General features: G+C 40.6%; 1 protein-coding gene and 2 long non-coding RNA genes across 7 annotated transcripts; 2 read left to right on the plus strand and 1 right to left on the minus strand.

The window, feature by feature from the left end:
- Nucleotides 1-2,939: 2,939 nt before the first annotated feature.
- On the plus strand, nt 2,940-20,158 carry uckl1b (uridine-cytidine kinase 1-like 1b). 4 transcript variants are annotated; one of them, XM_086141737.1, is made up of 15 exons: nt 2,940-3,031; nt 8,517-8,710; nt 10,365-10,471; nt 11,642-11,812; nt 12,371-12,442; nt 13,179-13,368; nt 13,473-13,534; nt 14,304-14,320; nt 16,702-16,800; nt 16,947-17,040; nt 17,336-17,398; nt 17,535-17,657; nt 18,163-18,270; nt 18,357-18,513; nt 18,891-20,158. In XM_086141737.1, exons 1-15 carry the CDS (start codon nt 2,955-2,957, stop codon nt 18,968-18,970), a joined length of 1,614 nt encoding a protein of 537 aa, XP_085997863.1. In that variant the 5' UTR covers nt 2,940-2,954; the 3' UTR covers nt 18,971-20,158. The 4 variants fall into 4 exon arrangements, with proteins under 4 accessions (XP_085997863.1, XP_085997862.1, XP_085997865.1 ...); XM_086141736.1 differs by lacking the exon at nt 14,304-14,320 and adding an exon at nt 15,572-15,591; XM_086141739.1 differs by lacking the exon at nt 2,940-3,031 and adding an exon at nt 5,429-5,742.
- Nucleotides 13,000-14,832, minus strand: LOC147214472 (uncharacterized). The gene is made up of 5 exons (XR_015104376.1): nt 14,717-14,832; nt 14,442-14,538; nt 13,663-13,741; nt 13,337-13,559; nt 13,000-13,235 (listed from the first exon to the last, which is right to left on the minus strand). It is a non-coding gene; the product is annotated as an uncharacterized LOC147214472 (long non-coding RNA).
- An 817-nt stretch (nt 20,159-20,975) lies between the features above and the next one.
- On the plus strand, nt 20,976-26,023 carry LOC147214473 (uncharacterized). 2 transcript variants are annotated; one of them, XR_015104379.1, is made up of 4 exons: nt 20,976-21,110; nt 21,242-21,316; nt 22,189-22,313; nt 25,182-26,023. It is a non-coding gene; the product is annotated as an uncharacterized LOC147214473 (long non-coding RNA). The 2 variants fall into 2 exon arrangements; XR_015104380.1 differs by having other exon boundaries at nt 20,995-21,110; nt 21,239-21,316.
- The last annotated feature ends 1,137 nt before the right edge of the window (nt 26,024-27,160 follow it).

Genomic DNA, 27,160 nt, shown 5'->3' on the forward strand with positions numbered 1-27,160 from the left:
GAGAATGAAAATACTATCTTTTATAGAGGTTGAGGAAAGAAATCTTTTATTAAACAGAAAAAAATGCAAATGAAGATTCGCTTATTGTAATGTATATGAATCAATTCCTGGATGCTCAAAGTTATTGCATTGCACTTTAATCCTCCTCATTCCCTTCTCGTATATTTGCACTCCAGGATTATTCCACCTAACCTTGTGGCTGTCAGGCACACAACCGGAATAAACTGAATAGTTTATTCCCAGGAAAATTAAACTAGAGAAATTCAAATTTTATTTTTACATGTGTAATGAGCAGCATGGTTAAATCATTCTTGTTCGTATATTTAATCCAATGTGACCATGAAATTTTGACTGAATACATGAAGCCATAAGTGGTCATGTTGAATATCGGAGCAACTCCGCCACTTAATCTGATGTTACTTTATCTTGAGATTTAAAGATATAATCCACTGTCATCAAATGATTTCATTTAAACGCTAAAATGTGTGCAATTAAGAGACTATATTTCACTTGGACTTGTTCATAGTATATACTTGAATCCACAGTTATATCAATGATTTGAGAAAATTAAATATCCATATAAGATATGCTTGCATAAACAAAAGATCATAAATCTATTTTCTATTCTCTCGTGTGTTTTACCTAGAAAGCACTCTTGCCACTTGCCACTCTACCTTAAGGACCTGTTCCAGCTAAGCAAGTCCACTAATCCATTTTGTCATTTCTTCCTTGAGGGCAAGTACTTTAGAATTTGCACCAAACAATTATTTAACGCCATCGTTTAAATCAAGCACTGATGTCAACTGAACATTTTCAACGTTTCATTGGGGAAAATTACCTGTGTGTCCCTTGTGACACGTGACCTTTTTATATCGTGAAGCAAAGATTTGAGCTGTAATTCCTCATTTTTAATCAGCTGATACGGTGGCTTTGAGGTGGGAATGATTATGCATGTGTCTGACTCTTTTAATGGGACAGACCTTTACCTTCTATCCAGGTTCAGCCAGTGGAGAAGATAAATTAGACAAGCACTGATCGGTCTGCGGACCATTTCAATATAAGTTGTCCAGACCTTGTGTGTCTATGTGTGGGTATGTATGTGTATGTGTGTGTGTGCGTGTGTGTGTGTGTGTGTTTATTACAGTTAGCACCTTTGTACAGTCTGGTACTCAACTTCGGTAACATTCTTTGTTGAGTGTTATGCCCTGGCACAGAATCTGTTCCTCATCATTCACTTGTTACTCATTGATAACATCCAATTGACCGCGTTTACCTGAGCGAAGCTTTGGTGTTGCAATATTATAGTTTAGCACTGCTTTTAACTGGGTATTTTATATTTTATCACACCCTTTACCCTCTGTCTTCCTATGATGTGGAAAACACATTTTTATCCTGCAGTATGAGCTAACTGCAACATGTGTAGAGAGTACAGCAATACACCATATCTAACTGGTTTTGTTGGCTTGATGATATTTTGGTATTGATGTGTCTTCTCGAAACTGTATGGATTTTCTCAATCCCCTACTTTTATTTGTTTGCGTTGGGAAAAAAAGGCTTTTTACATATAAGGAAATCTATTAAAAATGTTGAAAAAGATTTGTAGATCATAAAAAAAAACATTGTAGGCCTAGGTGTTGGCATACACTGTTATTTTATCCATTTTAATGATGCACATAAATTGAGCTTTTTCAGTACACAATGACAAACACATTGAGAGAGCGTCCTTTATAATTATTTACTCAATACAGGACAACGAGGTGTATGTATATGTGTTTGTTTCTGTATTTAGTGCACTTATTATACCATGAAATAGGCTTGAAATAGGAGTGTCGTTGGAGCTTTCTAGTTACCTGGACTGTGTGTGGTGTGACTTTTGTACCTGGAGAAACAGCAGGCTCAAGTGTCTTCCCTTTGTTAGCAATGTTTTAAAAACAAGACTAGTTCTTAGACAAATTCCCCCTAGACTGCCTCAGAATTTCACCCCTTTTATTTGGCAAAAGTGGTCGATTTTTGTATGCTACCTACTTAAACGCAGGAAATGGCATCCTTCTCTAATGCTGGGCCATCATGGTGAAACTTTTGAGAGATTCAAGAGATGATGATGTAGCTCATAACTGGTTATAATACATAGGTAACAGATGAAATACAATTCCTGATGTAATAAAGATTTCCATATCTGAAATTATGCTGTGTTGTACCTAACTTAGGAGGAAACGCACCTCCTTTGAGTCTGAACAAACTTTCTCCCAGACTTGTTGTAAAACATGTGCATTAGTATCCCTCAATTAATTAATAAAAGTTTGTTGACTAAATTGTGTCAGTAATACTTTAAAAAACTGCTTTCAAAATGATATGTGCTACAACAGCTAGATGTGACAACCATGCTTAACTTTTCTGTGTTCGCTGTCTCACTGATAGTGAGAAAGTAGCCATCAAAAAGGCATCTGTCTTTTTTAAACCCGACTTTTTGTATTGTTTGTCATGAATGAAATTAGAAATTAATATTTGGGACTTTTGTTTGCCCATTACCTTTTCCGACATGGGTGTTTCCTCATTTGTTTAACTAAGTAATCTGCGTTGCCTTTTGTAATGCTAAGAAATCCTATATATCATTTCAGGTGAATATAAAACACACAACCAGTCTTGTTTTTATGCATGCATGCATGAACTGTGAGTATTATATGACTTTATTAGTCAGCCTTCATTTTTAGACTCCACAAACTGGGTTGAGCCAATCATACTGCCAGTTATGGGAAAGGATATGCGGGATTACGGCTCGGAATTGACTGCGTTAGCTCTGAAGCGAAACAACGGAAGTCGGGCATTGTGGGTATTGTAGTCCTTTTCCACAACGATGCCCATGTAAGTGGGCCAGGGCTAGACCACCAAACGCCTCCAAATCCCAAGATGCCTCTGCGCGAAGCACTCAACACCTGATTGTCAATACACTAGCTATGTCCGTCGTTAGCAATGAAGATAGGCTCTCAAAGATGGAGAAAGAAGATAAAACCTCCAATTCTGTGCCTCACAGGTAATTCTTTTCGAATTCAGAGATGAGGATGCTTGGACACTGGTCGAAACAGGATTGTGTTTTCAGTCTTTAATCTGAAAATTTACCGGCAGTTGGTACAAGCATCATTACGGAAATGCGACCTGTCACACTATGTGGCATAATGGGTACAGTGCAAAAATACAAGGTACTATTATACTAGCTAATATTTATAATCCGTAATAATTGCCATAAAACAAGCTTTAAGAGTAGGAATAGTGACGTTGTAATGATCTTAATAGAATCTCAGTCGCCCTTTGCACTTGGCTCTTGCTTTTGTCATATTTTAACACGAGGTACCCTCTCATCTGCGCCCCAAACTGAAATATATAGATTGAAATTTATTCCGACTACTTTTTATCATAATAATTAATTTCAATTTGCTGGAACGGCGTTGAACACGTGATACGTTGCATTATAAGGAATTTTTATTGAACAAATAGACCCTTCCAGTGAAGGAAAGGAGCATGGCATGGTCCATGGTTGCTACTGTAACAATAGTTAACAGTTAGCGGTTGAGCTCCACCCAGTTTCTCCTCTTGTGAATCACCCAACGTGGAAATAGAAAGCCATAGAAGGAAGTCACTATTTCTCACAGCGAAATAACAACGTGGTTGGGGTGGGGAAAGTGTTCACATTTAGCAGCGAGTTGCTATAGCCACACAGCCACACCACGCTTCGATGTCATACCGTAGTTCGCCACAAGAGGGCGCTGTCGCCCGAAGTTCACTTTATTTCCAGCGGAAGACTTAATCAGACTGCAGTTGCACAATAACAGTTCAATTGGAAGTGTGTAATAACTTAGTTTTCTTTGGTATTTCATGAGGTTACTTGAGGACAAATACACCGATTAGGTTTACGAAGTCTCCCTATATGTGGCCCTGCGATTGACTGAAAGCAGTCGCCCACTGGGCTCCGGCCCCGCCTCAAACCCTGTGTGCAGGATAAGCAGTATGGAGAATTAGTGAATGCATTAAATAATCAAACCATCTAGAAAGCACAAGCATTGATTCTCATTGAACTCATGCGAAAAGCACAGTGAACAGGATACGTTTCTTGAATACGCAATTTGTCTGAACGGTTACGCACTAGATATTCATTCGAGTTATTTTGTCCACGCCAAGTAAGCCAGATACTGTTTCCTACTTTTAAAGATCGATAACAAAAAGCCTTATGATATCTGGCCCTCTTAAATTATTTTATACCTTTTTAGCATCTCAAGTTTGACTTTTAAACATTGTAAGATAACGACTAAAATTTGTATTACAAGGCCTACAACTTTTTCAAGTATTCCACTCAGTTGCAAAACATTCCTGTCCATCTTTGTTTTCTTTTCGAAATAGCACCAAAACCATTTCAGTTGTCTTGTTTAGAAAATGTCTTTCTTGCGGTCTCTCGAATACGGTTTAAAGCAACAGTGACAGTCCCAAAAGCACAGTTGGCTTCACAGAAAAACATTGAATTCCCTTGTTTCGCTCCCCTGTGGTTTAAGCAGGAAAATAAAGTGAAATGAGGCCTTGTCAAATCAGAACAAATATTTGAAGGATTATTGTATTTTGCACTTTGTATTTAGATACATCTTTCCCAAGTGGTGTGCTTCTTAAACTGTAGCCTCCACAAATTCGTTTTTTACCGATTTGAAGACAATTATCTTTTGTGATCCCCGAGAATAACGATTTGTTTGTTTGCCCAAGTTAAGGCTCTTGTGGCATGTGTGCGCAAATGTGTGTGTGTTTTGTATATCTGCATGCCCAGGGCTGTTCCTCAGAGCGTCAGCTGATAGTGGGGTTGAGTTCGTGTTGTATTTCATCATGGTGTTTATGAAGTAAGGGAGGGGACAGTTTGTGTGTGTGTGTATGTGTGTGTGTGTGCGTGTATACATATATGCCTGCCTGCATGTTTGTGTGTGCACACAGAGACATGTCAAGTCCCTGCAGGGGAAAAGCACATCTCCTTTCCCCTGCCCTTCTTCCCTTTCTCTACCTCCTAGAAACAGTTGAGGGATCTCTGTCGTGAGCCCAGAAAAGCGAGTCGAGACCGCCGATGGTTCATAACTACCTCTGTCTATTTTTGTCCTTTCCATTGGTCCTCCACGAATGCATTTTAAAGTCTGTGCTTCTCCCCTCTGGTCCCTTTTTCACCTTCAGCGACATATTGCAACACTGACTGTCAAAGACAGATGACCCGAGCTCAGCATGCATGTGTTTATACGCGAGCCAGTTGTAGGTAGGCCTGGCTTGAACCTGATGCTATTTATACTGCCTAATGAACATAATCTGGAGGGTAGGTTATCCTCTTACATGTGCTGGTTGGAGGGAGGAGTGGAGAGCGAGTGAAAGAGGAGGGAAAAGTTGTGCTGTAGTTTCAAACTGAGCACACCCTCGACCAAGCTGCAGTTTCTATTTTGTCCTTTGTTGCTCCACCGAAAGGGGGAAACTGAAAGCTAAACTGATGTTTAATGTTTCATTTCTAATGACACTTTAATGTTGCCCTGCCCTCTCTCACTCTTAACATGTTACATCAGAAGGTGCAAACATATATAAATACTAAATATATCTGAATTTTGCATATTAAATCGCACCCAGCGGAATACCTCTGGTGGAATCCTTTTTATTTTCTCCAGTTATGAGTTCTCTGCCGACTTACACAGGAGCTAGAATATCTGGTTGCTGGACCTTTAGATCTGATGGCAGGTAAGTTAATCTTTCATTTTTCATTATTTTCATGTATTCTTCTGCTCTGTGGTGCACGAAATAGTTTAGCGTTTGTCGATTCTTACTTCTTTGCTCGTCTCAAATGTGGATGAACAGGACTGTTAGCTTTAGTTTTTTTTGTAGTTCTTTGCCTTGAGGTTATAAATGTTTTGGCGTTGATTAGCAAAAGCTAACCGGTACTGCAGGTCACTCCTGGCCAACACTGCTATCACTGCGCTTTTGTGCTTCGTTCAAGATTGACTTTTATTGTGAAGATATGCGTTATCATCCCCGTATGCATTTGTTTTTGTCGTTGTCTTCCAAGGATATACAGTAACAGTCACTCCCCCACCTGCACAGCGCATATAGATTAGGTTAACCGGCGTCTAAGCTGTAATGCAGCTCAGGATGGCAGCACAAATCTTAGTGTCAGCCTAGTGATATATAGATGACCTACTGTCTCGTATCAGCTGGGACGGGTTACAGTTCCCTGGAACCATTCAATGAAGTGGCCCTCTGATTTTTCTGCAAATGATTATTAAGAAATGTAACTGTCGTCATACAAAGACTCTGTGAATAATTATTTTATTCAGAAGTTGTTTTTTTTTTAAAGTGATTAATTATTTTTTTTTCCATCAGGTATATTTGTTCTGTACGGCTAATTCAGGTTAATATGAAAGGCTCGCCATCTTCCATCGACAAACATATTCCTTGTTTTTATCCAATGAATAGCATAACATGGGGAATGAACAAGAAACAAAAACATATTACTCTTTCAAATAAAGCCAAATCGAGACTGTTTTTGTCATCATCATGTTCCAGCATGTGCTCCGTCATTCTCTATGTATTAATGAAAAAAACATTTCAACCTTTTTCCATTAATATTGTTTATATCATTTTAATCTGAAAAAGTATATTTCGACTAATTTCCACAAAGTAGAGAAACAAGTCTTAAAGCTTTCGGAAGTTAGTTAAGTAAAATATTGGTAGATGTGTTTGCCGCTGCGACTTTCCACGGCCACTTCTGACCATAAGGTCTTTAAAAAGGTCAGGATGCATACAAGCATCCTTTGGGATGCCACACCCTATCTCATTCTCACATATGTTTCCACACAGCATTGCATGCAATATCTGGACTATAATACTAAATGTGGATTTGAAGTGCATGATTCAGCATCTTGCTCTTGGCTAATCTATTATTGCACTCAAGTTTGGTTTGGCCTGATAATCCCGACGGAGTGCTGCTGTGTCTCATGCATGATCTGCATGTTGTCTCACTCAGCTCATTCCCTGACTGCATCATTGCTCAGGTGACCCTGGTGCGATAAGATAAATCTTTTCTTTATCTTGTGTGTGTACTTCACCTTTGGCCACTCTACCTACAGTTATATAGCCCCGTGCACTTTTCGAACGTGACAATTGACAGAGCAAGGGGAAAAATCGAGGTATATCTCAATCAAAGTATTCCAACTATAACAATGGCGTCTAGCATTTTACAATCCTCCCTCGGTGAAGTGTGGACGTCTCGGTTAATGCAGTAAGTGTTGTTAGCAACAGTTGCCCGGATAGGAAGATTCTCAAAGAAACCTCTTCTCAGTAAAGCTGCAAAGGCAGCATTTATTGTAATCATCCTTCTCGGTTGTTTGCTTTGTGCTGGTTTATATGTTCAACATTGCTGTAAGATTCGTATGTTTCCCAGATCATCTTTTGCGTCTGGTTGTAATTTTTCATCTCTAGTCTATCACAGATGCCTTAAACTAAACCCTTGTGAACAGCTAAAGGGAACTTTCCGAGAGAAAGCGACTTCTAGATGTCTTACGATATAGACCTGTTCTAAATCTTTATTTTACACACCCAACTGAATGTAGATGCTCATTCTTCGTCAGTGTCCCACAATTATGTTGTTCTCGCTACGAGGAACCTCGGTGCATAAAGTATTACATGTCGGCATTCGTTGCGGTTATTTGTCATAAAATCGTCAGACACAACACGACACAAGTTATTTGAATAGTTAATGCAAATACACCAGCTCCTTGCCTGAAGCAGTGCTTTCTGTAACACTGGCAAAGTCTTTTTGGTGGGTAAAATCAAACATTAACCTGCAACCAAAGATAGTGCCCTGTCTGCATGGGCTACCTGCTTCTAATGTGACTCAGAGTTTGTGTCTTTGTGTCATTGTTGCATCCCTAACCTTGGAATGTGTCTGTTTGTTCCCACGGACACACCGCCGCTTTTTTTGTGTCATAGGACTCCCTTGATCCCTTTTCTGGTGGTTGTTTGTACTGCCAGGTTATGGTTAACGCCTTTTGAAAAAAGAAAACAAAACAAATGTCCATTGTCTATCCGTGCGTGTGTGTGTAAACGCAACCCTGTACAAATGCACGATAATGAGAAGGAGCTTCATTGTCCACCTCTGTTTTGGGTTTATCAAAATGAAAATTAGCGGAGTCCGTCTCTGTATGTGTCTGCGATGGTTCTCAGTTGTATAGTACATGGTCAGTTGTTAGTCGTATCCTCGTCGTAACTTTGCAACTTGACGTGAGGTCAAACGCTTCAACAACTCCCTGTCCCTCACTTCTACTCAAACAATGTTTTGCAGATAGAACAATATTTTTTGTCTTGTTTTCATTGTGTGATTCCCTTGAATGTTGTACAGTGTTTCTCAAAGCTACTAGTTTTCCCAATGGAAAAAAGAAGGCAAGCATTTTGCAGTACATGAATACATTTAGTAAATTGTGTTTCCTGTTGTCTGTTGTGTGTGTCTTGCTTCGCAGTGGAGTTGGTGAAGGATCACTAGACCGCCTCCTCCCGTCCATCAGCACAGGCCTTTCACCCAGGAAAAGGACCACCAGCCAGTGTAAATCAGAACCCCCTCTCCTGCGTACCTCTAAGCGAACCATCTACACCGCCGGTCGCCCACCCTGGTACAACGAACATGGAGCTCAGTCCAAGGAGGCCTTCGTCATCGGTAAATAATTCAGTGAGCGCGATGTTAGAATGTACTTCTTCATTTCCTGTTTTTTTTTCTGGGCCTGATTAAATTTCATAACCGGCCTACATCCATTATTATACAAGGCCTTTGGTTGATATATTTAGCCTGGAAAACCTTTTTCGTCTAACTTTGCCGTATCGTCGAAGTTGCGCGACTTGCCACTCGGGTTATCAAGTCTGCCATCCGACTAATCCGTGATGTCAATGCCAAGGTGATTCATTCTTACTTATGAAATGAAGATTTTTGTCCCGGGTTTGGCATCAATGAAACCAAGGGGAGTTTCTCCAGTCTGTGTCGCTAGTATCGGAGCAACCCGTCCTTGTTTTTAATTTTACACACACTATTTGAATGGTTTTAAAAGTCAAAGTCATTCCCTTTTGTTTCACCTCTCAGTGACTTCCTGTGGTGAAATATTGCTCGAAGCGCAAGGGGTGGAGAAGGTTTGCCAAGATAGTCTGTTGCAAAATTGCATTTACCTAAGTCAATCCAAAACGTTTGTGCACTAGTAGGAAATCAGCTGCGATGCCTTTTTATACTGTTGGATATGCAGAGTAGCTGAAATCAGGAAAAAAATGTAAAAAATTGAATCCTGACCGATACGGTTCGGAGCATTAAGACTATTGGGCTGGTAGCTTGCCATACAGTTTTGGGTCGAGCCTCTAAGGAGCAACCTGACATAAAACAGGTTTTGTGTGCTTCATGTTTCATTTACATATCCTCTCTATGGCGTCTGTGAATCTTGTTCTTAAAAACAGGAAAGGAAGAAAAATAGATTTGAAAAAAAAAAATTGGATAGAAGGTAAAGGTCATTTTCATATGATAATTTATATTTCATTATATTTCTTATTCTTCCTCCTTTCCACTATTGTCTATTACTGTTATGTTTTTACTTGAAACTCTGGCACAACAATTTCCTTCGGGATTAATAAAGTTGTTCTCATCTCATCTCATCTCATAATCTGGGATAGCGAGGAAATAAGCAGGATAGTTCATTTTGTTAATCCTAGCTAAACAAATTCCCATAAAAAGGAAACAACGAAATACTAAGAAAATCAAAATTAGAAATTATTCACAGTGAAAATATGTTGTGATGGCATGATAAAACAATGAATATAAAAGTTTTTGAGTAGTAGTTGAAATAAAATAAAGATGGAATTCAGGTCACATTTTCCACTTCTATTTGTATATAGATTTTAAAGAGACTGATGTACAAATCTGTGTTCACTTCAAGTTATGGGTTAGTCATTTCTTCAAGCAGAGTGAGAAATAGGTTGGAAAAAAAAATCTTTTGAGAAGATAAACATTGTCTATCTCTATTAAGAAGTTAACCACTATCTTTATTACGAAAAGACCTTTTAACTCATGCAGGGGCCGGTTCTGCTTCAGAGAATTTTGGATTTGTGGGTTTGGTTTGCACAACAGGAATACCTTCGACCGTACCGAGGGTTGTTGTATAACTATGGTCTCTGTTTCTGCCTGCCTGCTTTTAAGTTGCACCCTGAAGCAATGTAATCATACTCAACAGAATGTCTTGTCTAGCCAGTAGCGCCGTAGTAGGTTGCCGACGGACAACAGATCAGCGTGTTTTAAAACGTGTCTGCAAAATCTTTATACCAATATTTTGTCTCAGGTCTTTGTGGGGGAAGTGCGTCGGGGAAGACAACTGTGGCACGAAAAATCATCGAAGCTCTAGATGTTCCATGGGTCGTACTTCTGTCCATGGACTCTTTTTACAAGGTATACATTGTCCTGCCGCGCTTTTCCAATGTTGACATAATATACAATTACAAGCTTTGCTCCAGATTCGTGTGGACACCCAAACTCCAGGTATGAGATTAGTCTGTAAGAAAAAAAAGAAAAGGAATTTTATCTTTATTTCATTCTTTCATGTTCACGATCAGAAAAGAATGACAGTTCAGTACAGAGAACAGAGTAGACCAAACCTCATACCCTGACCAAGTTAAAAGGAGCCAGACAGTTTGGCATATAAAGTCTGAGAAAAGAGGAATGATATGTGCAGTCGTCATTGAACTGGAGGGAATAGAAGAAAGGGCGGCCGCTCCCGCTTCTCCTTACAACTACCGGCTCTTTGGTTATGTAATCCTGTTACACTCTCCGTGGCAGTTGAGAGTAGGAGGGATTTTGCAGTGACTGGTTGCACTAGACCCCTGACAAAAGCCACATTTGCACAGTGGAGCACGAGAGAAAGCCAAAGATTTGTGTGGAACTGATCTCTTTTGAAATTGATATTCAGACTTCTTTTGTTGAAAAAGCACAGCCCAAATAGAACCTGGGCTAAAATTAAAAAAAAAGTAAAAATAAAAAAAAAAAACACTATCATTTTAGAAGGGTAATGTGCTCACTTGAGCAGGGAGGCATCTTGGTGTTGCTACTCTGAAACTGCCAAATTCCAGGTCCGGGGTTTTGTTGCTTAACCACCTGGTACAGACGTCACTGTCGCGCGTGATGTTCTACTAAATTTAGGCCCACTAGCTTCAACTGCTGTCGAACACAGAACTTTGCACAAGAGTTCCTGTAAGCTTATGTAAATCATGCATTACATACTCAGAGTGCAGTTTTGAAGTTTTGTCCCCATAAAATCAGATTGTAGTGAGACCCATTAACCACTTTAGATTATGGTCTAAAGCCCCCGTCAGTGGAAATCCTTTGGGTTTCTCCTCACTTTGGGTTTTCTGTAGCGCTCAGAATGCACCTAAATCACAACATGATCCCAGATCATGATATGAGCACAACACTCTTCTTATTTTATTCCTCAATATATTTACGTGTACAGCTCAACAAAAAGGTTAAACATGGAGATCGTGCTCAGAAAATGACATTTCCCTGTGTTTTTTCAGTATTATCGCAGCCAAAGTCATCTTAAATTGCCCCGATAATCATCCGCAGGTCCTGTCCTCAGAAGAACAGATACTGGCTGCCAGCAACGACTACAACTTCGACCACCCCGATGCTTTTGACTTTGATTTGCTGACACACACCGTGCGCAAATTGAAAAAGGGCAAGAGTGTGAAAATCCCCGTGTATGACTTTACAACCCATGGCAGGCAGAAGGAGTGGGTAAGAATGAACGCACGAGTTCAGACTCGCACAAATACTATTAGTCAATTAGACGCATGTCAGACTAATAGCTTATGCTGCTCTTTTCTTAACTTCACCAAAGGACTTTAACCCTAAAGTTCCTTTTCAAATCTACCAGATGATCACAGATGATTTGTCTTTCACAGTTGCAATGTACAACAAAATCATTTTGTTCGGGCAGCAGTGGTGAAGTAATGATATTGATGCCTGTACACCCTCATCCCCTCCTCATTTTTTAGAATATTTCGTGTATTTTTGTGAAACAAAAGATTGGCATGTTGAAATATTTTTGTCCAACCGTTGTACGAAAAGAAGAGAACGATCCTCCTGTTTTGCATCATGTTGCCGAATGAGTTTCTTTCTACCTTTTTCCTTTTTTTCTTAATTTGATTAGAGTTGAGTTCTTTTTTTTTCCGCTCCTTTATATGAATCAATAATGTTGTTTCATTGGATTTTTATCATAAACTTGAATGGAAGTGGGTCATGCCATGGATATTACTTTGCATCGTCACGATCAATGTATATGTCGCCTCGCAGAAAACTGTATATGGAGCCAGTGTTATCATCTTTGAAGGGATCATGGCGTTCGCAGATAAAGAGCTGTTGCAGGTAGGGCAAAGTTAACTGTTCTCCAGCCATTTCCGAATGATTAGTTATAATGATGCATTTTTTATGCGGGCACGGTCAAACCTGGTTTCCTGTGCCTGTGCCACTGTTTTGCATTTTGGTTTTTAGTTGAGTCACTTGCAACCAACATTATTGTCTCAAGCACCTGGTTGAGCAATGAATTGATATGTATGTTTTTTTAAACATTAGGGTGCTGATGTTGAAAATGAAACACGGGAGCTGCTCTGTGTATCTTGGAGTTTTCTCAGCACGTTACAAGGATATGTTGACGGCTAAATTAAATACTCTTCCGCTTCCTTATCGAAACAAGTTTAAAAAAAAACTTTTCATCTTGTGTTTTGTCCATCAGTGGGCAGGGATTCTTTAAATATCCATGTTTTACTGGATCTCTTGTAAAAAGTGATCTGAAAGTCTATTCACGAGTGGTATGATTTACATGTTTTTTTTTGTCTGTTTATGATGATTAAGGGTAAAAATGGTTCCTTTTACCAGAATTCATGAGTCAGTCTGCACAAAAACAGAACAGCCATTGAGCAGTTATACTTTAATAATAATAACAACATGCTTTTAATATGTACAAATGGCATTGCCACCCTACAGAGCATGACAGCTCTTCAGCTATTACCAAGAAAGCATTTTTAGTTTTCTATTTATCAGATGTCATCTTTGTGTGAATATACATTCAGCTATTCATTTGTCATTGTTCATTTCCTGTAAGTTGCTGGACATGAAGATCTTTGTGGATACAGACTCTGACATCCGGCTGGTGCGGCGGCTGAGGAGAGATATTACAGAAAGGGGGCGTGACATCGAGGGTGTCATCAAACAGTACAACAAGTTTGTCAAGCCAGCCTTCGAGCAGTACATTGAACCCACCATGCGGCTCGCTGACATCGTGGTGCCTCGTGGTACGCGCACGCTCCAGTCGCAAGGATCTGCAACACTGTGTCAAACACACAAGCGACAGAAAACCCATTAAACCGTACGATGGAACGTTGTCGCTTTGTTTCAGGCGGCGGTAACATGGTGGCCATCGATTTGATCGTGCAGCACGTCCACAGTCAGCTGGAAGAGGTGAGGGTGGGCGCTCTTGCGGATCCTGACAAAACACACACCGGTCACACACAGGAAATGCGTAATGTTAATTTTACTTGGAATAAACCAACAACGCTGTGCTATAAATGTACGTTTTTGATACTTACATTGCACATCAAACTGCATTGGTGAGATCTGCAATCATTAAGCCAGTCCACGTACTCCCTCCAGTGGTTAGAAAATGCACTTCACAGAGTGGGAAGGAGGGGATTATTGTGCATGATGGCAATGAGCTTATTGCGGATGTTCTCCCAGAAATAAAACACTGATAAATACTGTAATTCCGGTAGTTGTGGTCAAAGTAACTTCTGAGAGACATGAAAATTGAACCTTATCTACTTCTTTCTTTATTGTGATTGGGGTAATAAAAACCATTAGTCATTACTGTTTTTTTTTTTAAATTTAAATTATCTAAATTAAATTCAGATCATTGTATAAAGTGAGTCATTATTCTGATAAAGAAGTATTTGCCATTTCATGTACATCCCTGTTATGAATTCTCCCTCTGTGGCTCATCACAATCTTCAGAATGAATTTATGAATACTCAAGTAGTGTTTGCATATTTTATCCCTTCGGTGTTTGTTGTTCTACATGCACTAATCGCCACAAAAATCACCTTTTTGCTCAAATGGAGTTAGTTACCTGTATTAGACACACAAACACACAGTTGCTCATGCACCGCTGATGGACTGCTCTTCCACTCTTTCCCCGCCACACCCTCATCCAAAACCCCGCCACGGCTCACAGCGCGAGCTCAGCGTCAGGTAGAGTGGCCTTTATCCTGTCTCTCATTCTCTATCTGACTATCTGCCCTGTTCCCCCACCTACTACAGCTCTTTACCGGGAGGGAGAGGAAAAGATAAAAAAGCAAAAGCCAACTCCTACCTTCCGCCCCGCTCTGCTGGCTGCCACAAAACATCACGAAGCAGCACGCAAATATGACTGACTAGTGATCACTTCTGAAATGATGATGGTATTTAATCTGATGAAAAAAAAAAAAAAAAAGATTAAATACATAGAAAGAGGGCACCACGTATACGTCAAACAGTAAATAAACCGAATGTGTCTCTAACACGGGTGCACAGTTTAATTGCATTTCTTGCTGAATATCCACTTCGTATTGACTCATTTTCCCAATGGATTTCCTTACGATATCCTACCTTTGCATCTTTAATATGGAAAACTATTTGAAAGCTGCTGTTGTCAAAGTTTGGGCAAAGTGTGGAGCAGCCAGCATTAAATGTAAAGATGTTGGTTTCCCTCTCTCTGCCTTTTAGAGAAGTCACCCCCTTCCTGCGTTCTGTGTCTAAAAATACACCCGTGAGTCAAGTCACTGACCCCTCCTCTCAGTAGCAACATCAGAATCGGAGTGACAATATCAAAAAAAAAAAAAAAAAAAGCGAGAGGAAACTCTCGCCACAGCCATTGTCGACTATCGCACACTTCAGCCACAGCGAAAAGTTTCCAAAACCCTACTAGAAGGTGCTGAGTTTTTCCATTGAATGTTGGCCACACGATGAGACAGAAAGAGAGAGACAGAAAGAGAGAGAGAGAGAGAGAGGAAGTGAGCTCGACGTCTGTCCTTAGACACAGGATGTGAACTGAAATACCAACCTCTATACTTCTACACGGGCGAAAGAGTGACAGCCAAACCATAGCTCGTGCACCTCCCACGCGTACACACCGAAGAGCACATGTGCACATGTATTGATTTTAAAATATTAATTCCAAAAGTTCTCCGTTTGAGATCTGCGTAAGTATGTTTAACTAATCCTTGTTCTGTGATACGTGGAAAGGGATTACACCATAAAAGTGGGGAGATGTGATTCATACACTGATGCGTTTCAAGATATTGGGACATTTAAAGCCCCTGCTGTCACACTTTTCACTGTTAGATCCTCCCCTCATCCACCTTTATGTTTTGTCTCCTCTCATTTTCTCTTCTTATATGTTCTTCCTTGTATCCCCGTGTCCCCTCTATTGTTGTTGTGTTTCATCGAAAAATCTCCCCATAGAGGAAACTTCGCTGGGATATGTGAGCAGATTTGCTATGATTTCCTTTTCTTTTTTTTTTCTTTTGTTTTTTTTTTCCTTGCATCCGGCTACTGTGTATTCCAGTGGTATTGTTGGAGCTGTAGATGTTAGGACTCATAAACCATGACGACAGTCAGTAGGTCTGTCTCACGTGTTGAGTTTCCATCCACCTGTCTATTCACATTTTTGCTTTGCATAAAGCACAATCGAAGTGGAAAGGCCAAACGCCAGAAAAGCAATGCAGGAAGCTAATTAGAGATTAAATTGTTAGTGCACCTGAGTGATGACGGGTATTTATTTGGAAAAAGGAAAACAACACGTTTTCTCCCAGGGCCATCTTAGTACAATTAATCTGACATTTTTTAAAACCCGTTGAAACGCAAAATCAGCTGTTGACAACACAAGTAAACTTCCAGTGAATAGACACGCAAAAAAACCTCTCTTTCATTTTCATTTCCCTCCTAAAATATGCATCACAGCTGGATGGAGACTCACCCGCCTATTATTTGTAACTGCCTTTTTCTCCAGGTTAGATCCACATTAACAGCATTTTCCAACTCATGTTTGAATGGCGTTTGTGTCGGACGGCTTTATCAGCGATCCGACCATAGCGATAACAAGCATTCTTCCTATCTGCATCTCATTAACACATTATACTGTATGGGAAAAGTGTTTTTATATATTTTAAAATTGCCCGCTTTTCATTCTTTCTATGTCCAGGAACAGTTTAATAACTTTCCTGTCACCGTGGTCTCTGTGTTGTATTTTAAATTGAGGCCCCTGTGTGCTGTGCTGTTTTCCCCCATCTGCCTTTTCCCAGTGGTTACATATCAGCAAATTTGCTCTAACTACTATCATAAAAAACATAATGTGACTTTTTGCCCATTTTTACACAATTTGTATTTGTTGCGTGCGTGTCTGTTTGTGCGCGTGTCCCTGTAAAACGTTCACAATGCACATGTGTGCCCGCTTGCGTGTGACTTAGAGCACTGTGCAGTAAAGTGCTAATTGTATTCATGTTCATGTGTCTTTTATTCATGTCCATCTTCACTCTCTTCACTCCTCTCACTCCGCACTACCCCCGTCATATTATTTGTTGCCGTGGTTACAGGGCAGCTCTAGCTTCTGCACACCAAGCTCAACCCCTCCCCCAGACTCTCAGCGTTCTGGAAAGTACACCCCAGGTCAGGGGCATGCACACCATCATCAGGTAAAAGCAAGGAAACTGAATTCATTACAGCTTTGTCGTTTTTTTTTTTTTGTTGTTTTTTTTTTCTATAATGCAACGTCCCTGTGCGCGCAACGGCAGCCGCAGTACAAGTGTGTATCTTGTCTTCTCCACACCGCCACGTTTAGAAACAAAGAAACCAGCCGCGATGAGTTCATCTTTTACTCCAAGAGGCTGATGCGTCTGTTGATTGAGCGAGCGCTCTCCTTTCTACCCTCACAGGTGACCGTATAAAACGTCGCCGAGATAAAACGATATTTCGATCAAAAGTGCTTAGGGTGTTGTTTTTGAATAAAACTTTGTGTCCCGGTTGTTACACAGCCGGTTGGAACCGGGGTCGAAAAGTAATGTAGCGACTGAAATAAATACTCCTGCGTGCAGGAGTTCACAATAGGTGTCTTGTCTTATTCAAGTTCGAACGCCGGGATCGGCCATTTAAAAGTCGCCGCAGCCGTTAAAAAGCGTTTCCCGCTCGATGCTGTTTTAGCGCTCACTCTGATTTTTAATATTATCTCAGGTCCACGTTGTCCAGACCCCCCAGGGAGAGGATTATGAAGGCAAGACTTTCCACGGGAAGAGGGTGAGTGAACTCCATTTACTTTCATGTCTTCCCCGCCAACTTTTTTATTATTTGTAATACTATTCAGGAGAGTTCTCTCCACCTAAATTAATGCAATTAACCTCTCTTGGTTTTTTTTTTTTTTGTTTTCCCCTAGATTACAGGAGTGTCCATCTTACGAGCCGGGGAGACCATGGAGCCGGCGCTGAGGGCCGTATGCAAGGACGTCCGAATTGGCAAGATCCTCATCCAGACCAACCAGGACACGGGAGAGCCAGAGGTACTTTGGAAGGCAATTTCTGAAGGAAAATCAAGTCGGAATTTAAAATTGAATGACACCGTTAGTGCATCCGTGGCTGTGAATATCCCGGTGTTTGGCATTAATACGCTAAGCAGCACGCCCGCCTCGCGTTTCTATAAATTCCATAGAAAAGATAGAGAGGACAATGACCTTGGAGAAGTTTGGATTTAATAAAAGTAAAGACTACTAACAAGCAGCGTGCTTTAAGATGCTCTATTATTAATAGATGAATGTATCTCTAGCTTATTATTGCATTTATATTTTGGAAATCTTCTCTCTGGATGCCATTAGATTTTGTTTTAAATCTGTTTTAAATGTTTTTTTAGTATAAATGGCCATTCCTTATTTTCAACACGCTTGCTTTGTATTTGTCCCTGCAATAAGACCCCAGAGGCACTGGGATCAGTGTGTGTTACCACATCGGGTGTGGTACAAAGTGTTACGTGGTTGAGTTGTAACGTAAATCTGGTCTTTTCACCCACAGCTTCATTACCTTCGCCTCCCAAAAGATATAAGCGAAGATCACGTGATCCTCATGGACTGCACCGTGTCGACCGGAGCCGCCGCCATGATGGCCGTTCGGGTCCTCCTGGTCGGTGCGCCGCCTCGTCCTCGTTTGCCCGCCGCGGATAGAATTTCCCGCCCTGCTCGTTTCACATGAGGCCGTTCCGCTTTCAGGACCACGACGTGCAGGAGGACAAGATCCTGATGGTTTCTTTGTTAATGGCGGAAATGGGAGTTCACTCGGTGGCCTACGCATTCCCGCTGGTCAAGATCATCACAACGGCGGTCGACAAGAAGGTCAACGATCTCTTCCACATCATACCCGGTATCGGTAGGTCGAATCCTCAACTCGATTAAAACATAAACGCGTGATGTGTGTGTTTTTTTTAATCATCAGGGCTCAGCTTTGCCAAGGGAAACGTTTGACCTGTTTTTTATTCATGGAAAGTATATGGTAAACGACAGAGCTCAGAACGCGCTAGAAAACGTGTTTCCATTGACAGTATTCTTAATAGAGCATCGGCCTATCGGAAAGCAGCAAGTTGTTGAAGTCATTTTCCTCTTCCTTTGCTTTTTAATAAAGCTTAGCTGTTTCTTTGTTTCATTAAATCGTCGGGGTCGGGCGTCTTCCCTGTCTGTGTGTCCTACTCGCCATTTCCACACAAACCTCAGCAGTGCCATTGTTACAGAGCGACTGGTGTTTTGTAGGAAACTTCGGGGACAGATACTTTGGGACGGACGCGCCGCCCGACTGGAGCGACGAGGACATGGACGAGCCCAGTTACTGAACGAATCGGCGGCTGTCAAACAACTTTTGGGGGGGGGGGGACTCAGGACGGCGCCCTGAGAAGGACAATATCGGGCCTTCCTGTGCCTCCCTGAAGCTGAAACATGCATCCTTCACTGGCCAATCAATCTGAAACGGACATTTTTGGAGTAATATATTGTTTTAGGCAATGATATGCTGTTGTTAAACTTTGTTTTTTTATATGTATGTAACTGTTTGTTATTAAGTTATCTCAATATTTTATTATACAGTCCAAATAGTGAAAATTTCTGTATTTAAATGCATTGTTTTTTTTTAAAAAATGCTTTATCTCGCCTTGAGCCTCGTACTGCGGACGACACAACCGAATGTGAATTTGGAATGAGTTTTTAAAGAAAAACGAATCGCTCCCTTAAGATTATTTCCAACCTGCCTCCCCGGCAACTTTCAAAAAAAGTTGCAACCATTATGAACTCAACTTCCATCGCCACGAGCACTTTTCTGAAGGACCATTCAGTCAGGGATGTGTAGGTGTTTTGAGCTCGGCAGTTCATCCTTTTTCTTCTCGGTGGATTCTGACCTGACCAGTTGAAAAGTCTGTAGAAAACTGATTCATTACAAACCCAAAAGTAGGACTTTGTGGTGTATGCGGCGCCGCAGCACTCAAGTCCCGTCTATTTTTCGCTGCTATCACAAATGGGTCACCTGCGTCCATCCAGCACACGGCGGGGTGATCCCGGTCCACCGAACATTCACGTGTCAGAAGCGGAGGTCCCGACAGTGCCTCGTCCTTTTTACCCGATTCGAATTGAGATCGGCGGCTTGAATCGGGCGCCGGATCGATATCCGTCGATCGCGTGGGATGAAAAATGAATGTATGCGTGTCATACGGGAGGCTGCCGTCACGAAAAGACGACGACGTCCCTCTGTTCAATCACTACTTGTAGAGCCGTCATTTTCATTTTTGTGTTTTGGCATGTGAAAATCTTATTGAGTGAGAAAAAGGAAACGCATCACACTTTTCCATTTTGTCACCTGATACTGTAAGTTCTCCAACTGCTAGTGTTTCATAATGCACTGAGAGTCTATTGATTGTGTCTGCAGCCTCTGTGTTTGACATTGTCCAATTTCATGTTTACCACTCCCGCAGCATGTTTTATAAATATATATATATATATATTTAATAAAAGTGCAATACAACGTGTAAAAATGTTGCAGATTTGTATTTTAGATATGTCAGGTTTCACTCCCCCCTCCACCGATCCTCCGGCACAGCATGCTAAAAAAAATGAAGGTCTTGTAGTCAGTTCAACATTTTTTAAGATTTAATCTGTCCTTATCAAATATTTTAGCACAAGTCACTTGAAATGAACAGGAAGGCAATCGTGGTCATCCTCATGAAAAGTAACCTCGATGTCGTCCATCACTTTCCTTAATTATCACTGACAGCTGTCAAGATGTCAGCCCCGGTAAAGTGTGATTGACACGGTTTCGACGAGCCTGATGGACAATTACAAATCCGCAAAGCTATTAGATATTGACCCGCAAGAGGCGCGTTTTCTGAGGGAGAAGGTGCGAGAAGGACAGTCAAAAGACGCAGAGGAGCCGAGAATTTAAAGCGGCTCGGTCACAGGATTTTGGTTATTTGTTGCGCAATTTCATCCTATTTTTAACTTTGTGCATTTGACACAAGGGTGACAGAGTCGATTTGGGGGCAATCGTGAAAATTCCACATCATAGTAATTAAATTCAAACACACACAGGCAGACATGCACACAGCATTGATTGTATACACAGTACACAGTGAGAATTGCATTGAAATTCATATAATCTATTTTTAACAACAATGAAAACCTCATTTGGGTCTCTTAAATGACGATAACAGTGGAAAATTCACCAGCACTGACAAACAGGAAGGTGTGTGTATGCATGCATGCATGTATGTGTGTGTGTGTGTGTGTGTGTGTGTGTGTCTGCCTGCACTATAGCGCGCAATGAGGTAACAGCTTCGAGAAGACAGCAGGAGTGGCCGTTACAACTCAGCATCCTCATGTCACAGCGGCTCCAGGTACGGCTGCTCTTTTCTCAACTCCTCGTGTCGAACACGGGTGTTTCTGTGTCTTCCTGGTCTGGGTCTCTGGAGTCAGAGGGTCTCCACGTGGGTAAGGAATACAAGGTCTTTGACACACAACTCGTTTGAAAACTGTCATGCACTTTTTGTGATGTTTTGTTTGACAGATAGGATGGAAGAAAACTGGAATGTTGCTGAACTTTTGTGTTTGTGTGCTAGAAGTACTATCTGGCAAGGCAGTTCAATGGTTTGATAAAGAGAGTGAAGGTCTAACTCATGCGAGGAGAAGCTGGACCGGTAAAGTGCATCAACTTATTCATTTCTTCTCCAACCTTTCGCTTTCTCTGATTATTTGGGCTCTGCAGAAACAGTTTTAACATTTTTTTTCTGAATGACACAACTGCAAACCGGACAGTTTTAGAGAAATCTTGATATTTTCCAGAAAATATGATCATCTTTTTCAGTCTGAATTAAGAAAAATAATCCCACTGGAATAAACCATGTGGTGCTTACTTGTTTGTTTCACAATGTGATTGCTTATCGCCACGAACGCGGCACCAGATCTAGATTTATTTAAAAGTGCTGGAAATGATGTATATATGTACTCAAAGTTGCACCAAAAGAAATCACTAATCACTCTTGAACGAAATACTGAAGAGCAGTAAAATAAAGAAATAAATCAAATTAATTTAAGATAAAATTATGCATATATATTACAATATAATTCATAATCAAACCACTATTTCAGGTAATTTTTTTTTTTTTTTTTTCAGTAGATAGACATCAAATGGGTTTACGGGAAGGACTGTAACATCAATACTCACCTCTGAGAGTGCAGATGTACGGAGAGTCAGCATTCGGTTGCCATCACATCTACAAAGATGTGGTTCCTTTCTTGACGAGCACATTCTGCTCGCTTTGGTCCCCAAAAACCTCCCTTCCTCTTGAGTGGTTCTTTCTAGGACTGTCCAGCCTGAGAATGTTGATTTGGGGCTCAATCTCAGGTTCGTCAGCCCAAGAAATACTAACTCATATCAGCAGAAAAATGAGCAGGAACACACACACACACACTCCCAGACTGGCCATGCCCATGTCACCGTGTGTGTGCCTATGTTTGTGTGTGTGTTCATATTTTGAAAAAACACAAGTAGAACATATTTATGTTGCAGAGGGAGAAAGAAACGATGAGGAATGACCCCGGCGGGGCTCGGAGAGGTGACCAGCAGAGGGTGCAATGCACACAATAACCAGATGGTTACTGCTGTTGTGGAAGTGGACTTTGGACAGAAAAAGTGTAAGAAAAATATTTTTCTGCATATTAACATTCTTAACTCTCTCAATTCTAACTGTTGATTTCTGCTGTTATTCATTTTGTTATTTTTTATTATTTGTTATTTTTTTGTTATATATGTGCATAAAAAAATCGTAAATTTAAAGAAAGTCTATTGCAATGAGGCTTTTCGTGCAGGACTCAGAAATGTACCTGCACAAATATATATGCATGTTCTATTACTTTGAAAACAATTCTGATCATTGCAGGATGTTATTTTTGAATATACAACACACAGTTTGAAATGTTAAAAGAAAAAAAATAAAACTATTAAAAATCCCATTATGGGTGTATTTTGCAAAGATTCAGAATTTCTAAAAACTGGCAAATATGTCATGCATAGTGGTCGTTTTACACAAATATAAATTTGTAATTATGAAGTTTGTCATCATAAATATTGCTAGAAACTGATACAATCACACTTGGCTAAAATGCAGTGAGCAACAAAGGTATAAACTCTTTGATACAGCCAGAGCAGCCTTATTATAAAAATATATAAATACATTTTACATAACAGTATATTTATATAACAGCTTCAAATATTACGAAGTCATTTCAAGAGTTCATTTCTTGGAGTTTTTCTCAGGGCGGTTAACGCAGTTTCCATGCACATGCATTGTAATGTATCTTGTATCTACAATCTTGTGCTCTTCCTTTTTCTTTCCTATTGAACATAATATAATGGAATATAAGACACCATTATTGATTAAAACCATTCTCAATATCTGCGTCTCCTCGCTTACTGACATGTTTAACAGATCGGTTATTACATGAAATATGTATACATTTCATTATTATTATCATTATTGTTATTTTCATTTATCTTAGTATAAATAATCAGATGCAGAGTCATGGGAGGAAATACGCTGTCATTTCCTTTTCTGCTCTCTCATTGAGATTAATATAAAAAAAAAGAAAAGACACAAAATCATCATTTTAGTAAAGTGTATGTGCATGTTGTATTACGTGTAGAATAAAATTGGAAAAAAAAACTTCCTGGTTTAATCCCCTTTTACATCAAGTTAAAAAAAAATGAATAAATAAATTAAATGACAAATGAATATATTCACTGATAAATATAATTCAAAAAGGAAAAAATTAAAAATTGAATGGCTCGCACAGTTTTTTTATGATTTTGTATTGAATACAAAGAGAATGCGCGGGAGTTTTATTTTATATTATGTAGCCACATCAGTCCTGTCCTACAGAGGTCTGTACATTTGCAATCTATCATCGCATGACGTTGCTGAAGAAATGGTGACGTGCCCTTTCCCAAATCTACATTTAGCCGCTAAAGCTTTGGAAATTTTTGCATTTCATTTTGTAATTCACATCAGAATATGTGAGCTACCGTCTTGTTTTCTATTCCCCATGAAAAATTGATTTTTCACAAACGCACTTCCTGAGGAAAAAAAAAAAAAAAAAAAAGAGACGGCGTGAAAACGAACCGGCGCGCGTGACCCCTGGTGACTTCTCTTTCATCGGTGAGGGTCAAAGGTCACACTCGGCTCTCGGTGGAGAGATTAAACCCCGTCACCTAGGTAACATAATGTGCGACCAGGACGAACGGGGGTCACATCGATAAGCACGGATTCGTACACTAAACACATTTGTTTTATCCTCAGGAAGAAGAGGGGATTCATTCATTTAAAGGGATATTACAAAAAAAAAATCCATCAGTTATTATTCTACTCATTCAGATATTTATGTCTTTGTGTGTGTGTGTGTGTGTGTGTTTTGTGTGTGTTGTCCGCCCCGGGTTCAACGAAGGTGCCCCTGTCATTTTCGAAAAAAAACAAAAAAACGTACATTGCGCTTCGCTCTCGTTGTTGCAAAATTGACGGTACAACATTTGTGGCTGTTATATGATTACTCATTGTAAGATACATTGTTTTTTAAATGTCAACCAATCAATACAGACTTTCCCTATCAGTTTATCCGTCGATCTATATATTGGAACCGACGTGCTGCCTGCTGTTGAACAATTCTGTTCATTTTGCCGCGGTGGGATTATCAGTATCGAGTGACATAAAGATCACTTGAGATAATTAATCCAACACCATAAATATATTTCACATTTATCTTATTTATTTAGTTATTTATTTTCAATAGGGGTATTTATTATTGAAAAAAAAATCTAAATTATTTTATAAACATATTGATTGTGTATGTATTTATTGGTTACTATTCAACAATATATATTTTTTCTTTTTATTCATTTTTTTGTCTGTTAGCAATATAAGGTAGTTGATATAAGGATTTAAGAATGTGATCCAATGGCCTATCAGTGATGATCTCAGTGGAATAAATGACCTCATATGATAACTGCAGCTGGAAACGTTGCTTTATTAAGACTGAAAAAGTCCTTTCTTGCAGCGCACTGATGCCGGGATACATTCAGAGCGTCCACAGATGCTGCAGCTCGGGGCTCCAGACGATACATTTCATACAATTTCATATTTCCGTACAATAAACGCGACGATGTAAAACTTTGAACGGCGCGCTCCGAAACAACATGGCCACCGCTCTTCTTGAGCAACAATACCTTTCTCCGAGGCACTAACGGCAAACGGCCAAGTGCTTTAAATCGAATGAGCCGGCGTCGGCGGCGCGTAAAAAAAAAACAAAAAAAAAAACGGCACGTCCGACCTCTCCTCGGAGCATTGTTGTCAGAGCGTGTATGTTTACATTTCTCTTTGTGATTCGTACACCTGAGTGAGGACAAACCTCCAAAGGGCAGCTGAAGGGGTGACGTTTCGGGGGCCTGTAAGCGCTCTCATTGTTACAAGGGTTACAAGTGGATACGTGTGTGTGTGTGTGTGTGTGTTGCAGGGTTGAAAGGTGTGGTCCGGGCTCCGGGCTGGGGGTCAGTTAGTTCCAGGCCCCGAAGAGAGCGCAGCGGCGGCGGCCTTGGAACAGTGTGGGGGCGGTTCACTTCCCCTTTCCCTGCCTCACAGCTTCCTGTGAGTGCTTCAACCGTTAACCACACCCTCCTCCCCTGGCCTGCGCCCCCCTCGCACTGCTACCATCACCACACACCAAGCCCTAGAAAAACATGCACTCACACAATTCCCCTCTATTTCTCTTTTATTCCCCTGACACACACACACACACACACACACACTCTAACAATAGTCCCCTTCCCTCATAGTGTCGCCCCCGCCTCCCCAAACCCCGAGCACGCCAGGGCGATGATCTCCGTTTTCGCCCGACCTTTCGCAACCAAAACGTCGCCGATGTTGCGCCGACGTTAAATAGCGACTCCCGTTTTTGAAGAACGCCCCGACAGGTCCTCTCTCTCTGCTTAGCGAAAGCTGAGTCATCGGTGGAAGTTACGGTCAGGGGGTGAGTCTGCAACGTTCTGCCAAGACGCAGAAAACTCCCGATGCAAATTGTCACTTCGGCGGCAAAGTAAGAAAAGAAAGCAGAATAAATAAAGTGTCAGTTGCCACTTCCCGGCGTGCCGTGCGTTACCTACAATAACAACTGTAGTCCCGACAACATTGCGCTGCAGAGAAGAACAAAATCTTCTGTGTGTATGTGTGTGTATGTGTGTGTGTGTGTGGGCGTATGTAAACCTGTGGTCTGTGGAGGGACAGTAGAGATGTGTTACAGAGTGTGTATGGGTTTGTTGTGTGTGACAGCACAGTGGTGTTGCTGGTGGTGATGCTCAGCGGCGGGGGGGGGGGGGGGGGGGGGGGTGGTGAGGTTTACTCCTCCAAAGGGAGTCCTGTTCCCATAGGGGAGAGGAGGAGAGGGTGCACGGAGTCGGTGTGTGTGTGTGTGTGTGTGTGTGTGGGGGAGTGATTGTGGGGGCAGCTCGGCCATCTGGACCGTGAGGAGGCTGAAGAAAGGATGAGTGTGTGAGAGGGAGAGACGGAGTGATAGAGAAAGCACAAAGGAAGGGGGAGCGCGGACCGAGCCGGGAGGGAGATCATGAATTCAGGATGTGGGAGAAAAGATGGAGGTGCACGTGGAGGACCGGGGCGAGGAGGAGATGTTGACACGGTTCCACGTCGAAGCTCTTGCAGGGAAACAATGAGTGTGAGAACGGACGCCTGGGAGAAAGTCGTCTTCTTCAGACGTGACTTCTCCTAAGATTCCTGTCCGGACACGCTGGCGTGCAACGTTCACAGGACTTTAAAACCTTAGAAGAATTGATCTTAATTCATTTCATTTTAAACACACACACGCACACACACACACACACACAGGGGCTTTTTGTGAAACCACACACTGGCCTGGAGATGCTGAAACGCGATAGCACTGAAACGTATTCCCCGTCAAAAGAACCTTGTTATCGTTTATTTCTATCTTTTAGAACCACTTTCATGATATACTCGCAGAAATACATATTCTTCTATTTATTTCAATTACAAGGCATGTTTTATTGAAATTATTCTGAGCCTTTGTTTAATACACTATGTATATATATATATATGTTTTACTTTTCTAAAAGTAAACCTCATGCTCTGTGGTGTTATTATTATTATTATTATTAATATAAAACTCTATGCATATATATATATATGTTTTACTTTTCTAAAAGTAAACCTCATACTCTGTGGTGTTATTATTATTATTATTATTAATATAAAACTCTATGTATGTATATATATGTTTTACTTTTCTAAAAGTAAACCTCATGCTCTGTGGTGTTATTATTATTATTATTATTATTATTATTATTATTGTTTTTATTATCATTATTATTATTATTATTACTATTACTATTACTAATATTATCTAAACTGCTTGTCCTATGTCAGATAGAGTCTCTCATTCACATGGTCTCCCCTTTGGAGTAAAAC

Source organism: Fistularia commersonii, chromosome 34 (genome assembly GCF_037954325.1).
Source record: "Fistularia commersonii isolate RoL2024-O1a breed Wild chromosome 34, RoL_Fcom_v1.0, whole genome shotgun sequence".
In the NCBI taxonomy this organism is placed as follows: domain Eukaryota; kingdom Metazoa; phylum Chordata; class Actinopteri; order Syngnathiformes; family Fistulariidae; genus Fistularia; species Fistularia commersonii.